Genomic DNA, 16236 nt, shown 5'->3' with positions numbered 1-16236 from the left:
CTTTATCTTCAGCAGGTTCAATTTAATATAAAATGCACTTTGGTGAACAAAGATGCAAAAATTATACAAAAAAACAAAATGATGTAAGAATTGAATATTGTACATTACAAATATTTTGTGCAAAAGTTGATCTTCCATCTAACTAAATCAACAATTAAAATCACAAAACCACAATATAAAATATAACAATATGAATATATATATATATATATATATAATATTATAGTCAGTTTCATATTATAGAGTGATTTAAATGCAATACACTAAACATATAAAGCAAATAAATTCTTAATAAAGAAAAACTTCTGGTTATTTTCAACATTATAGTTTTTTCTACCAAACTTGAAATGACATTGAATAGGTATCATTAGTAGTAAATAAAACTAAATTCATTTTTAGCCCTGGTATAGATAAAAAATAATAAGACCATATGGTGGAAAGGGGTAAAACATGTTTTTACAAGTTAATCTTATTTTATAGAGTTTTTTCTAAGCTTCAAGATGCTTTTTATCATTTAAAAAAATTCTATAAGTTTTTGAGATATGATTAGTCAAAGTTGGCCGCATAATACGCTCTCTATGAAAAGGTAAAACTTAAACAGCAAAAAAAGACTATTTTATTTAAAATCTTTTTCCTCCTACATTTTTCAAGATGTTTTTCAAATTTTCACAGTCTAATTTCTATACAATAAAAAAAAACGTTACTTTGGACTTGAAAAAATTCAAGTAAATATACTTTAAAAAAAAAAAAACTTTTTTTTAATTATTATGGGCATAGGGGGGGTAAACACCCTTTTTTGGTTTTTGATCTTATTTTATATAATTTTTACTAAGCTACAAGATACTTTTTACAGATTTCAAATTTCAAAATAAATTTTGAGATAAAGCTGGTCTAAGTTATAGCCAACAATAGGTTCCTTATGGGAGGCGCACACTAAAATGGAAAAATAGACTGTTTCACTAAAAATATATCTTCTCCTATGTTTTTTAAGATAACTACCTCAAACTTTCAGGAAATGTTCCTTGATATATTTAGAAAATTCTGTCAGAAGTAATTAAAAAAAAAAAAAAATAAAAATTTTATATAAAAAATAAACAAAAAAAAATTTTTTTTTGTTTATTTCTTGGAAAGGAACACTTCCTGAAAATTTGAGGTAGTTATCTCAAAAAACGTAAAAGGAGGTATATTTTTAGTGATTTCTAGTTATTTGCCGTTTTAGTTTGCGCCTCCCATAAGGATCCTATTGTTGCCTCCGACTTTGACCAGCTATATCTCAAAAACTATTTTGAATTTTTAAAATCTGTAAAAAGCATCTTGTAGCTTAGTAAAAACTATATAAAATAAGATCAAAAACCAAAAAAGGGTGTTAACCCCCCTTATGCCCTTATAATTTTTAAGTAACATTTTTTTCTCTTAATATAAAGAACATTTCCTGAAAATTTGAAGATATTGCTTGAAGACAAAGGAGGAGATAGATTTTTAGGGATTTAAAAAATTCTGATAAAATTAACCCTGAAAAATTTGCGGTCCATAGATTTGTATTGGAAACTTTGTGCAAAAAATAAATTATCTCAAAAGTTTAATTATATTTTTGAATCTATAAAAACTGGCTTGTAGTTTGTACCTAAAACTATCATATAAAAGCCAAAGTTAATTTTTGTAAAAAAAAGTGTTGGACCCCCCTATGGCCATAATAATTATAAACTAAAATTTTCTTGTGAATTTCAATATTTTGATGAAAAACTGCAGAACTTTAACTTACAGACTATGAAACGGTTATACTATTATTTAGAATTTTCATCATTAGACAACACATTTAAAGTTGTACTAAAGTATCTTTTCAGTAATTTAGTATTATTAAACAAATTTAGTATTATTAAACCTTAAAATATATCTTATACCTACATGGGACAAGAAACCTTCTACTTTTTAAAACCTGGAAAATAACCAGAAAATCTGGACAACATTTATATAAAACCAGTAGCAAACCTGTAAGTAGCAACCTCAAAATAAATGTAGTGAAAGTTTTAAATACAGCACACCTTATTTAAAGTACATCCTGTTTTAAGTTTACCATGAACAAATAGTCTTTTTTAAGTCTTTTCACAAAGAGTATTTTTACAGGTTGCAGAAGTTTTAACTGTTGATTTTAAGTTATTGAATGACTGAAAAAAAGATTAAGCCTTTTAAAGCACTCAGTCAGCATATGAATCTTATCCTTTTATGTCTGTGTACGAAATGCTTTCACCACACTTAGTTTTCAAATGTTTATAGCAATTGCTTATTATTTTTTAGCTTAAATTAGTTGTTCTCTAATGGTTAAGAATCTGTCAAATGTATCACTAATGAAAAGTTCTGTGAACACCAGATTGTTAGACAAAATAAATTGAACTGTATTTAATTATATAAACTTTCAAAGTCTTTAAGAAAAGTAATTGAAACAAATTCAAACAATTTTTTTTTTTAATAACCCAGGCTTTCTATCAGATAAAATTTGATCCAAGAAGATTTTATTGATTTTTAAAAAATATTTGTTTAGAACCTTGAATGTAAAAGTGCATAGTTGTTAAAAGTTTTTAAACTTCATTCAAAATAACATATTTAAAAGATATCCGGTTCTAACTGTGAGCTTAAAATTTATTAATTTTGTGATCTTTTTGTAGACAAATATTTGTAAAAAATATTTACTTTTTTTTGTAGGTAATGATGTATACAAAAATAAGATACTTGAGCAGTGTAGTGTATCTTTCAATTTTGGTTATTGAATGGTTTTTGCAATTCTTGTTAAACAGCTTTATAATATTTTCATTACAAAAATTGTTCAGATATTTAGTTTTTCTTAACAAAATTTGAAAATCCTCTATTAAATCACATTATTTCTCAAAGTTTTATCAACATGAAATTGTTATAAATAAAATCCAATCTATAGCTAATCATATCCATAATAAAATTTTTCTCTCAGCCTAATTAATTAAACAAGTAAAATGCCAAAGTATGCACAGATAGTCATGGGCCCAGCAGGCAGTGGCAAGTCAACTTACTGCGCCATCATGCAGCAGCACTTAACTACTCTCAAGAGACCCCACTTTGTTGTCAACTGTGACCCTGCTGCAGAAAACTTCAACTACGAGTGCCATGTGGACGTTAAGCAGATAATTGACTTAGACGATGCCATGGAGTATGTAGACCTGGGACCGAATGGTGGACTGGTGTTTTGCATGGACCATATTGTGAAGAACATGGAAGAAAAAGATGGTTTGTTTAGTGTGCTTGTACCAAATGAAATAATTCTAAAAACTTTAAATTATTTTACTTTGTTTGAAAGATTTGTATACATTAAGACCATAGAGGAGTAATGCACTTATTTTGAAGAATTTTATTTTAGATAAATTTAAGAATTTTTGAATTAAAGTTGTACTTCTTTTTTAACATATTTATATATACATTTTAATTTTACAACTAGTAGTACAATTATGTTTTTTAAGGTATAAAATTTAAATGCTTTTGAATAATTTAAATAATTATGCATGGAGTTTGAGTTAGATAGTTTAGAAATCTAACAGTATGTTATAAATTTATAAGAAACAGTCTAAAAGTTGCCCTTAATACATTAGTAGCATAAATTTTCACAATGCTGACTACTTCTAATAATTAATTGAATAATATAATCTTTAAAAAGTGGGAACGGGTCAGAAAAGCACGGGTGACACTTGAGCACTGTGTGACACTTTAGCACGGAGTGACACTTTAGCGCAGTGTGTCAATTTAGCACGGAGTTACACTTTAGCACGGAGTGTCATTTTAGCACAGAATTTATTTTGATTTTTTTTTTCTTTGCGTAAATCACATTAGGTACTGTAATGTTTAAAATCTAAAAAACAAACTATGCATCATGTAAACTAAAATTTAACAAGCTTTAAATAAGTTACAAGTTTAAGCTTTACTTAAAACTAATGCAAAAGTAAATTTAAAAACTTTATTAACTTGTTTTACTATTTAATTTTAGATGATAATATTTTGATACTTTTACTCTAAAGTTGTCAACATAAAACTATTTTAATAAAGCTTGCAATAAATACAAGCTCTAAGATTATTAAAACTTTTTTTTAATGCTTTAACTAATTCTAATAAGACTAAACTTTAAGCGTAAGTTTTAGATAAAAAGTGAGAAATATAAAGATTAAAAACTTTCTTATTTCATTTTAAGCCCATAGTAAAAACTTAGTTTTTAATTTTTTTTAAGACAATTTTTTAAAAAGTGTAAGAACTAATTGTCACAATTATTTGTTTGTTAAGTTAATAATTCTAGGTAACTATTCATTGTTTAAATAAACATTTTAAAAGATTTAATATTATTACGTGCAAAAATGTCACTCCGTGCTAAAGTGACACTCCATGCTAAAGTGTCACTCTGTGCTAAAGTGACGCTGTGCTTTTCTGACACCTACCCTTAAAAAGTAGCCTATAGTTTATACTTAACACTTTCAAATAAAAGCTAATGTAATTAGTTTTCAATAATGTGCCTGTACTCCCAATTGGTTTAAGCTTTTGCCTGACTTTTACTTCTATGCAGTTTATTTTTAATGCACAATTTTTATGTTTCAATTTAATTAGAATATGTTGAACTAGTTCCACTAAGGTGAAAAAAGGTACTGAGATCATTTATTTAGAAAAGTTAAGTTTTATATTATTAACAGTGTTATATCAGTTTAACCTGTAGTTACTAAAATTAAGGGAAACTATTACTCCGTTTGGGGTAAAATAAAACAAACCTTTAGAACATCTGACTTTGAAAAATTAGTTATTCAATACTTAAGTATTCAATTCAAAAGCTTATTTTGTAATAACAATGAATATCTATTTAAATTTTTTATTTTGAAAAAAAAACACCTCATTTGTTTCATCCATTTGTAGTAAATTTAGCTATAAATAAAGCATGTTGAGTAGTGTTCTACAAATGTAAATATGAAGTTCTTTATTGTAGAAGATGTATTACCAAAAAAGGTATCAATTGTTTCTAATACTTTAGAAGCTGATAACATGTTTATTAAACTATATTTATTTACCCAAAAGTTAGTTAACTTCATCTAACTTAAATCATTTGTAATAAAAAAGTTCAAGTATGATGTTTGGAAAACATATGCTAATCACATGAAAATATTTATTATACTTTTAAGATTTAAAGTTTTATATACTTTTGACTTCCTGAAACTTTTAAGTTTTAAATATTCTAAACATGTTACACATTTTGCTTCTTCTTGAAATCACTCATTCCTAAATAAAATATTTGATGTGCACCTTACTTGAGTGAATCCTACATTGTGTGATTTGCAAAATGTTTTTACAAGTTGATCTTATTTTACAGAGTTTTTTCTAAGCTTCAAGATGCTTTTTATCGTTTTAGAAAGTTCAAATTATTTTTGAGATATGACCAGTCAAAGCCGGGCCGCATAACAGGTTCCTTATGAGAAGGGAAAACTAAAACAGCGAAAAAAGACTATTTCATTTAAAATCTATCTCCTCCTACATTTTTCAAGCAATCTTCTTCAAATTTTCACAGTCTAATCTTTATACAATAACAAAAAAACGTTACTTTGGAATTGAAAAAAGATTTTGTAAATTTTTTTTTTATGAAAAAAAAACACTTTTTTTTTCAACTTTTGTGATAAAATTTTTATTTTTTTAAAATACTAAAATTCTAAAGTAACGTTTTTTCCTTCTATTATAAGGAACGTTTCCTAAAAATTCGAAGAAGATTGCTTGAAAAATGAAGGAGGAGATAGATTTTTAGTGAATTTTAAATTTCCGAGAAAATTGACCCCAAAAAATTTGCAGTCCATACGTTTATATTGGAAAATTTTTACAAAAAGTTAATATCTCAAAAGTTAAATGATATTTTTTAATTCTATAAAAACTGGCTTATAGTTTTTACTTAAAGCTTTTATATAAAAGCTAAAGTTAACTTTTGTGAAAAAAAATGTTGGACTCCCTTATGACCTTAATTTAATTTTAAACTACAATCTTAAAACAAAAAATACTATATTTTTTTTAACTATTGGCAAAACTTAAGTAAGAGTGTGGAGACAATTCTGTCAGTTTAAATTAAGATCAAACCATGTTTAGTGAAACATTAAGAAGAGTTTTTTTTGCCAACAATACTTAGTTATCCATTAACCTTTTCTTATAAAAATTTAAGTTTTTCAAGTAAATAATTTATTATCATAATCCTCAGTTGTAGTTTTTAAAATTGATAAAAAGGTTGATAGAAAAAGTTTTTAAATGAAGCTACAGTCTAGAATTAAATTTTAAATTTAAAAAATATTTTTTCTATTGAACTGTTTTAATTTACTTATTAGAAAATAGGAATTTTCAAATTCTTTTTTTAAATATTGTATATTTGTTTAATCCATGCTATAGTGTAGCTACATTCGTCTAGTTTCGTTTATGCCAAAATTATAGTAAGTTTTAAGTTCTGAAAATATGATTGAAAAGTTAAGGTAATTGGATACTTATATGTATTGTGTACACAGAAAAGTTTAAAAGTTTGTAGTTTTTTGAAGCCTACAATTTTAAATTGTTTTAAGAAAAATCTGTAGTATAACTGCCTTTTTATTTGAAAATTTTAATTGCTTGCTTCATAAACAAATAGCTTTTATATGTAGTTGTGATAGTTACGCTGAATTTTGTTGTGGACTTTATTTTACTTTTATAATAGTTATAAGATAATGCTTACCTTTATTTTTCAATAAATTTTCGTTAAGCATAGAAATGTAAACACGACAAATATCTTTCAAGAATTCCATCTTTTAAAACATTATTTTCGTCTGGTTATAACAATTTTCCTGTGTACAAAGTTTAGAAGCATTGATATTAAGTCGCTATAAGTAAATAAGTATTTTTAAAGAGTTTGTTTTGCTAAGTTTATGTAGTTTTTTTTTTATTTTGCTTGTGAAAAAATGAGACATAAATGGCATTGTGATAAATTTAGATATATTTTTCAATTTACAAGCGGTTTAGAAATTTATAATTAAATAAAAATAATATTTCTACTGATCCACTGAGTTAAATGGAATGCAATTTTTCTGTAGATTCTAATGAGATGCAAATTTAAAACTTTCACATAGCTATACCAACTTGGTTTTAAAGTTGAAAGACGATTATGTTGAAAAACTTTCACGAATATTTTTTTTCTAGGTTTAATAGACCTGCTTGACGCTCGAGATGGAGACTACTTCATATTTGACTTTCCTGGACAAATTGAGCTCTACACGCATTTGAACATCATGAGAAAGTACTTTGTTTGTTAGATTTATGATCAACATTTTTTAACCATTTGAATTTTTAATAATAACAAAACAAGTTTTAACAATAGAAACCTAAACTAATAAACATTTTAATTGATAATTCATTAAACCTTAAGAAGCAAAACAAAAATCTTTTTGAAAAAAGTATTAACAAGTCAGGTTAATTGAACAAAATAAAGGTTTCTTGGCGTAGATGTAGTTCAGTATAACAATTCAAAAAACTAAGTAAAACCTCTAAAAAAATAGTTTAGTCTGATTAGCTTATAAAAAAAATATTAACATTTTTGTTGAAAAAAAAATGCAATAACAAAGCATACATACATTTGCAAAAGGTTCGTGGACAAGCTGCAGAACTTGGACTTCCGCGTGTGCGGGCTGTTCCTGGTGGACGCGCACATGCTCGGCGAGCCGTTCAAGTTCCTCAGCGGGGTGTTCGCCTCGCTGTCGTGCATGATCAACCTGGAGGTCAGCTACTGCACCCTCATGACCAAGATGGACATGCTGCCCCAGGCCAGCAAGAACCGCATCGAGGAGTTCCTGGAGACGAGGAACCTGGTGGAGTTCGTGGAGGAGGAGGAGCGGCGGTGCCGGGGCAGGGGGCGGGGCAAGTTCGTGAAGCTGACCAGGACCATCTGCGACCTGGTGGACGAGTACGGCATGGTGAGCTTCATGCCGGTGGACCAGGGCGAGGTGGACACCCTGGACATGATCTTGCAGACGGTGGACATGATCCTGCAGGTGGACGACGACAGGGACGTGAAAGTGAGGGACGAGGAGTTTCCCGACATCGACGATTGAGATTTTGACAATGATTTTTTTTGGAAATCCGTGATTAGACAATATGGGAACTTTTTTGAATAGGAAATTTTGATTCGGTTTTTATGTAATACTTTTTTTATAGATGTGGTTATGATTTCTTCTTGAATTTAAAAAAAATAAAATTTAATTGATTATACATTTTACTTGTTTTTTAATATTTTTTAAATGGTTAAAATAATTAAATAAACTTGTTTAAAACTTAACAAAGAAATAACTCAACTAACTTAAAGTTTTTATTAATGTTTAAAGTAAAACTTTGTTTTTTCTGATAAACAAAAAAAAATATTGATAAAGCAGAATATTTTTTGAGCAAATTGTTTAGAAATTTTGTTACACTGCTTATAAAGAACATATTCGCTTTTTAATACTAGATTAGAAGAATTATTACAATATTTTTTGTTTAAACTTCATCAAATGTATATTTTCAATATGTTTTAATATTTATACGTTTTTATTAGCATTAATTAAAATAGCATGACAACTGAGTTTACACCAGGCACAGTCGTGTCTAAACCTTTGCCTGTACTCGATACAACAGATACAAAAGATGAGTTCAGAATTTGGATCGGAAATTTAGACACAAAATGGAATGAGTTAGTTCAATTCATGTTGTTTCAATAGGTCTTTTTCATGAAACTTCATTCCCAAAGCCTAACTTGAAGTTTTAGAAAACATTGGCTAGTTAAAGTTTTTGATTAAAGCAAATAAATCATATTTTAAAACGTGTATTTTTTTACTGATTATTTTAGTTCGAAGAATATTGAAGTCAATGTTTTAAATACTTATTTAATTTTTAGGCATTAAGCTAATTTAACTCAATACATTAAAGTTTTATTGATTAGGAAGTTCAGTAAATCCCAATGAGTCAAAAGGCTCATTGTTTTAAATAGATAAATATGTATGTTTATAGAAATAAATTGTACAGAGAAGTAAAAGTACGAAAACAACTGTGTTTTGTTAATTAACTTACTTGTTTTTTTTTACTTGATTTTAATATTTGTATTTGTTTTGTATACAAAAATAAAAATTTAAAGCTTTAGTAATTAATAACTAGGTGTGTATAAGTATGTGTTTTTATATGCTTTTGTTATTTTCAAAATCAAATATTTTGAAAAAAATATTGAGCTGGGTTTATTACTGTTTGAAGAATCCCATTCATAATCTTTAAAAGCTTGAAACTTTAATTAACTATTTTAAATATACTATTTCTAGTTTCAATTTCTATAAACCTTAAGGCTAATTTTTAAAGAAAACCGTAACAACTTTACTATTTGCATTTTAATCATTTCATGTTATTATATGCTAGTAGCTTATAGAAGTCAATTGTATAAGTATGTAAAAAGCAAAAAAATAATAATGTTGTTTAAATAAACTACATTTATAATTATAAGTTTCTATTGGTGTACATGCAACAAAATACATTAACTTCTGGTTAATTTTTGAACATTTTCTTGAGGTACATTCTACTTCAATTGCTGAAAAAATACGAAACATTGAAATCATTCGACATTATACGGAACAAGGCGGGTCTCCACAAAGGGCAGTCTAAGGGATACGGTTTTGCATCTTTTTCATCAAAACAGGTTTTTTATACTCTTATAAAGTTTATTTTACATCTTGTAGATCAACTAAAATTTGATTGAAAAATGTTGTGAATCATTATTAATCTTTATAAATATAAAATTTTTCTCAACGTATCTATTAGTTTTTTGTGTTTTCTTTTTTCGTAATGCTGATAAAATAATACTTAGATATTACAGTTCAAAAAACTATTTTTAATTTTTCTATCCTACAGCCAGCTGAAAAAGCAATGAAAGAACTGCACAACAGCACTGTCAGCGGTAGAAAAATATCTGTAAAATGGGCAACCGAGTTCACTGTTGCCAAGCAACTAGCTCCGTCCGTGCTCACCACGCCTCTTGTGGTTGGAAAGAGCAAAAAGAACAAGAAAGAGTTGGTTTTGTTTCTAAAAAGTTTTTATAACTAATTTAATACTGATAAAATTTTGACCACTTTATTCAATTTATTTTATGAAATCCATTTTATAAACTATGTTTTAATAGCTTGGAACACAACAGAATTGAAGTGTTTTAAAGCTTTAAACTTGCAAAATAAGCAATTTAGTATTTTACTAGAGGTGATTTCTGTTTTTTAGTATTACACAATAATTTTTTTTTTCTATTGTAAAATAAGGAAATAGTTTACGAAAGGATCATGACTTAGACCTAACTAATTTAAAATCCAATAATTATTTTCAATGTCCTTTTTAAATGTTTTTTATATAACATGGTTCTTGATACTAATGGCTCTTATGAAAACGTACTAAACTTTAGTAGTAAAATATCAAAATACTTAAATTAGTTTCTAAAATAATATATTTTATTAGTTTATATTTATTAAACAAGTTTGCAGTTGAATATAAATTTAAAAACTGCATCAACTCATGTATAGTATATAAATTAGGTATTGAATAATAAAAGTTAAATCAACAACTAAAGATTCTATTACAAGTTTAATTTAAAAAAGTTTAAAAATAGATGTTATTTGTTTATAAATAGAGAAAAAAATATTGTTTTCATTTAAAATCAGAATGTGAATCGTATACTCAGGTGTACTTATTTTCCAAAAAATAAATCATAAAGTAAATTATTAGCTTGCGATGTACATACTTGTTAGCTAAAAACATTGTTTTTAAAAGCAATAAAAAAAAATTTTTTAGTAAAAGGGAGCTACTAAGCTCTTAATTAAATAATCGAAATTTAATACTGTTTTATTGTTGCTTACTTTTTTTGGTTTAAAATAATAGATTTTAACTTATTATCAAAATGATTAAAATAACTGTGCCCCGCGATCCTTTTTGCCTTGAAAAATTGATCTGGGAATCATAAAAAGCTGCCGAGTGGTTTAACTCCATAATCAGTTTAGAAATGTTTAGTAATAACTTTTTTTTAAAGTTTGCTGAGAAAGTCATTGAATTTTAGATCAACTTAAACTAATTTTAAGAGCTTGTTACATAACTACAACTTTCAGCAAATTTAGGTTTTACAACTACTCAAGTTTCAAAACCTTTTAAAAGCAAGAAATATATTATATTTGTTTTTTTTTACCTTATAGACTAAAATTATCTTAATGAAGCTTTAAAACTATAATAATTTGTATTTTAATAATGTTCATTAAAATTTTGAGTTTATAATAATTGAATAAAAAAAGATTCATTTTAAAAGTAAGTAGCGCGTATAAATTATATATGAACTAATTTATTTGTAAGTTAAAAAAAAGTTTACATAAATATCAAAAATATTTTAGTCAATTTGATTTTTGTATTCATTTATATTTGATTAAAAAAATTTTTTAACTTGAATATCTATTATTAATCAAACTTTCTAGAATTTGTTTTTTCAATTTATTATAAAATAATTAACTTCCTCGTATTTTCTACCGCCAGGAGCGCTATTGAGGCGATCGAACGGAAGTTGAAGGAGATGAAGGAACCACGTGACGCAGGTGAGGAGAAAGGGAGGATGCATCCCCTCCTGCAGCAAGCGCAAGTGCGGAGGAGGGAGGATGAGGCGAGAAAGAAGGCGAGGAGAAATCACCCTTACAACAACAACAACAACAACAAGAGAAGGTGAAGATTGTGAACATTATAAAATTTTTATAGTTTTTCAAACGTGTTTGATTTTGAATTGTTAGCTGTGGTATGAGTATCGTGACTTGATAAGATTTAGAAATTCTCGTGATACTCTGAAGTTTATTAATACACGTTTTTATTTGATGTCTTTTGTTTAAGTAATTTTTAGTGCATCATAATCTTAAGAAAAGAAATTGAAATTATTATAAATATTTTTTTTTAATAAATTTTCAAAAAAATACTTTGTTTTAAATTTTATTACGACTTGAATTTTATATTAAGCTGCTTTTATATTTACAAAGAGAATTATATTTTATTTTTTAAATATAGTTTTAAAACTCTACTTTGAATCATTGATTTGTTTATGAAAAAATATTTTAGTTGTGTCTGATTAAATAATTTTACCACTTTATTTTTGTAATTTTGCAATTTATTTTATACAATTAGTAGTTTTATATGTAAAGGTAGTACAATATTTGGAGTAGATGTTTTTGAATGTATGCGTTTTATTTATTGGTCCAAGTAGTTTTTTTCATCTTACTGTACCTAAGAAGCAAAAGTACCATTAATTCTTTTAGCTATGTTATTTTTTATAAAACATGAAAATTCAATAAAAAATTTTGACATATAACTTATATATACTAATATAACTAATATAATACGAAATTAAAAACTAATTTTATTCATATACCCATGTCTTTAGTTTAGATTATTTATTTTTAGTGGTATTGAAAATAGGAAGGCCAATAGTTTTTATTACATGTCTGTTTATAAAATTGGTATTAACTTTGTGTTGTCATTGCATATTAAAACGTTGCTTTTAAAATTTCAAAAACTAAAAACCATATAAAGTTGCAAATTTTATTTAGATGTTTTAAAGTTTTAGCTAATCTTTCAGACACTAAAACAAAAATTCGTAGCTGGTTCATATAAAGTTTAGACAATTATACAAGCAGTCATATGTTGTACGAATAACAAGTTATAAATAGTGACAACAACTTGTTGAAATATATTTTTTAGTTTATACCATTCTACTGTCTGCCTTTATAATTTCAGATTTAGTTTTTTATACTCATAGAACATTGAAGTTGACAATTAAAAAATCGTGTTGGTTTAAAACTTCAATTGATTTGAAATATACGTGAGGGATTAACTAAGGCATTTGTAAGCACCAGAACAGCTTATGTTTAAAAATTAATTAACTATAAAGACTAACAAATACTGCTCCTTCAAATACAGGATTATTATTTTTGTCTATAAAAATCTGCTTCAAGAGATTAAGAGTACGAATACATTTTGGTTTGTTGATTTTTTTTTCTAGAATAGAACCTGTCCTGCGACTACTTTTGTACTTAACAAATAAATTCAAAATTTTACAAATGATGTAACTTAAAAAAGAGTAAATACTGTACTAATTTCATAGATATACTGTTAAAGTTTTGTATTTAAGCAAATTAGTATTTTTATCTACTTATTCGAAAGTAAAGCGAATAAAAAAAGTAATCAAATTCGACCCGTTAATGTAAAACATCTTGCCCACAGATTTCCGAGTTTATCCCATCTATTTTTATAACATTTAACAAAGTCAACCAAAGGTTAATTAGCCTTAAAATTTTATTATAATTTAAATAAGTAGAAGAATATTGATGTTTATTCAAAAAATAATCAAAATCAATACTGTTATTTATATATTTAAGAAAACTTGGCAAATAAAGTGCAGATTGCAAACTTTTTCTTTATTTTTTACTTATATAATTTCTTCAGCAATAAGGATAAATTTTTGTAAGCCTCTTCTGCCATATACAAATATATAATAAGTGTTGATAAGTTTTTGCATCTGTTTAGAAAACTTTTAATTTAGAATGATGATTTTTTTAAATATTTTTGTATTGTATCGACAAATAAAAAATCAACTAACTATGTATTATGATGTATGTATTATTATGTATTTGAATTTAAGACCTGGTAGGATTCTTTTGTTTTGTAATTCAAGCATCTATTGTGTTTACATCATCAATCTAAATCAATAAACCACATTTTAAACTTAGTTTAAGAAAGTTAAAATTTATACATCTAAATATGGTATCTCTAAGTAGTGTCTATCCGAAAAGTAGTTATAGGTCAGTTTTCATTAAAATAAGAGGCAAATGTTTTTTCTGATTTGTGTACAAAATTCATCTAAAAGTGTTTAGAGTTTTTTAAACATTATAATATTTTTTAAATAGAACATACATATTTTTTATAACCAGATATATAAATGATTATCATTAAGTGTGGTTTTTATATTTGGTTACATAAACGCTTATATTACAATTTTACAGTGTATAATTCTTCTTTGTAATATGTAACATGTCTAAAAAATACTTTAATTATTGTTAAAATGTTAAAAAATATATCAAATTATGCACTTAAAATTAGTTTAGACTTTATATCTCGATTTTCAGTTAGGAAATTAACTACTTATTTATTCTCTTTGCATAATATCTTATCTTTTTATGATAATCTGACTTTTTTAATGTTTTTACAAAAAAAAATTACATTTTTTAGACTCTCTTAAGACATAGTAACTCTTTTCAAATAATTTTTGCTGTAGTTTTTGATTTTAAATTTTCTATTATACATAAAATTAGGAACATTTAATTCAAATTGAAAATTTGTTAGTAATTAAGCTTTTTAAGGAATTTTTTTTTATTAAATATAACCAAAAGGTTCAAGTAATCTGTAGTTTAATTAGGTTAGAAAACTATTTCAAAAAGTAAATTTTATGAATGATCATGATGCTCTTAAAATATATAGAAATGGTATTAAAAAGTACTTTATAAAAACCGCAAAAGCTCTCTTTTAATTTCTTTATGTTTAAACAACAATCCAATTTTCTAACTCAAAAATATGTTTGGTTTTACCCTTTAAAAACACTGTTTTAACTATACTTCTTTCACACAACTTTTAATGCATTAGTTAAAACTTTACTAATATCATCGGAAAATATCTGTGCATTTGAAAATAATTAGTTAGTTTATTTTCCACTTTTCCTTAAGATGTTTAGTTCACTTTAGTTTTAAGTGTGTTTTAATAGGCTGTCTAAAATTAATTAAGATTTTATGACATTGAAATAACTTCAACCAAGTTAAATCTAATTTTTAACAATTTTTTTACTATAAGGTTCAAATACAAGCTTATTTTTATTTAGTTAAAGTTAAGTAATTCAAAACATAAAGATAAGAAACTTATTAGGATTGAAAAAAAACTTAGATTTGTTTTTTGATCTCACATTTTAAAGCTATAAAAGATACAAACACATTCATTCAAAAGAAATAAAGCAAATAAGTCAATTTTAAACTGTTTTAAGTGAAATCCTAACGTTTCTAGTACAGCTTGAATTAAGTTTTCTCACTTTCAATTTATTTTGTTTTTATTTTCGGATGTACTTTAAAAAGTTTACCTTGTTTGTTTAGAACATTCAAAGGCTTAAAAATCTTAGATTATTTTTTGCGGTACTGTTTAATACTTTAAAAAATTTAAAATTCACTGATACAATTTTTTTTCAATTTCGGTCCTAGAAAATTAAAAATGATAATTTAAAAGTAAGAAAAGCTAACTATTTTTAACCAAACTTTTTAGACAGAAGTTGACTCACTTTATAAGAAAAAAAAATCGAGTAGCTATTTTTAGTAAGCTTATTTCTTATCAAAATTAAGTTTTCAGTTTTGTTCTCTTTTTTACGTAGATAATCATTATCTATTTTTCAATAATATTTCTACAATTTTTTTAAATAAAATTTATTTTATATAAATTTATTAGCAATACATTGATTTAATAATAAATTTGCTTGAGTTTTATTGTTTTTGATAACTAATGTTGTTTATTTAGTAAATTTATAAATTTTTTATTTAATACTACGTTTTAAAGTAGATTTATAACCTTATTCCAAGTACCACGAGGTAAAATAAAGTTTTATGTTTCATTTATATTAATTACTAATTCAAAATATAAAACATGGCTTGAAGATTTGCTTTTTAATTATTTTTCAATTTTCTATATTGCGAAATAGTTTGCTTTTTATAGCTACAATTACTAGTAAATGTACTATATTTAACATTATTTATGGTTTAGCTTATAACTTACTATCAATAAATAGATTATTTTTTAAGTTTTGAATATGAAAAAAATTATATTTCAATATGAAAAATGACTTATAATTATTACAAAACATTTATTAACATAACTTAAATTTAACTTAGAACTAATCTTTGAAAGTTAATGAGTTTCATTTGAGTTTTTCTAATCGTTTAAAAACTTGTTCAATAATAAGTTTCTTATAGTATAAACACATTAAATTATTTATTTAATGTTTTTCTAGAAAAATTGAAATGAGGTATGCATAATTTAAAAAAAATAGTGTTTTAGACTACTTAAAAAATCTTATCACATCATAATAAATTGTGTGTTACAGTTACACCTTAACTTTAATTTAAACTTAAA

At 25.3% G+C, this 16236-nt stretch overlaps 2 protein-coding genes across 3 annotated transcripts; both read left to right on the top strand.

Annotated features, from left to right (window-relative positions):
* Positions 1 to 2967: 2967 nt before the first annotated feature.
* LOC145834291 (GPN-loop GTPase 3-like) lies at positions 2968 to 8332 on the top strand. 2 transcript variants are annotated; one of them, XM_082941688.1, is made up of 3 exons: positions 2968 to 3255; positions 7204 to 7291; positions 7637 to 8332. In XM_082941688.1, the coding sequence occupies exons 1-3, from the start codon at positions 2985 to 2987 to the stop codon at positions 8100 to 8102; spliced, it is 825 nt and encodes a 274-aa protein (XP_082797814.1). In that variant the 5' UTR covers positions 2968 to 2984; the 3' UTR covers positions 8103 to 8332. The 2 variants fall into 2 exon arrangements, with proteins under 2 accessions (XP_082797814.1, XP_082797813.1); XM_082941687.1 differs by having other exon boundaries at positions 7195 to 7291.
* Positions 8333 to 8579: 247 nt separating this feature from the next.
* LOC145834654 (putative RNA-binding protein 18) lies at positions 8580 to 12457 on the top strand. The gene is made up of 4 exons (XM_082942138.1): positions 8580 to 8716; positions 9580 to 9706; positions 9919 to 10076; positions 11569 to 12457. Exons 1-4 carry the CDS (start codon positions 8598 to 8600, stop codon positions 11753 to 11755), a joined length of 591 nt encoding a protein of 196 aa, XP_082798264.1. The 5' UTR covers positions 8580 to 8597; the 3' UTR covers positions 11756 to 12457.
* Positions 12458 to 16236: the final 3779 nt, after the last annotated feature.

This window comes from Thalia democratica, chromosome 4 (genome assembly GCF_965202585.1).
Source record: "Thalia democratica chromosome 4, ktThaDemo2.hap1.1, whole genome shotgun sequence".
NCBI classification, from domain to species: Eukaryota; Metazoa; Chordata; class Thaliacea; order Salpida; family Salpidae; genus Thalia; species Thalia democratica.
Note: the sequence above shows the minus strand (reverse complement) of the source record. Positions and strands in the feature narration are given on the sequence as shown.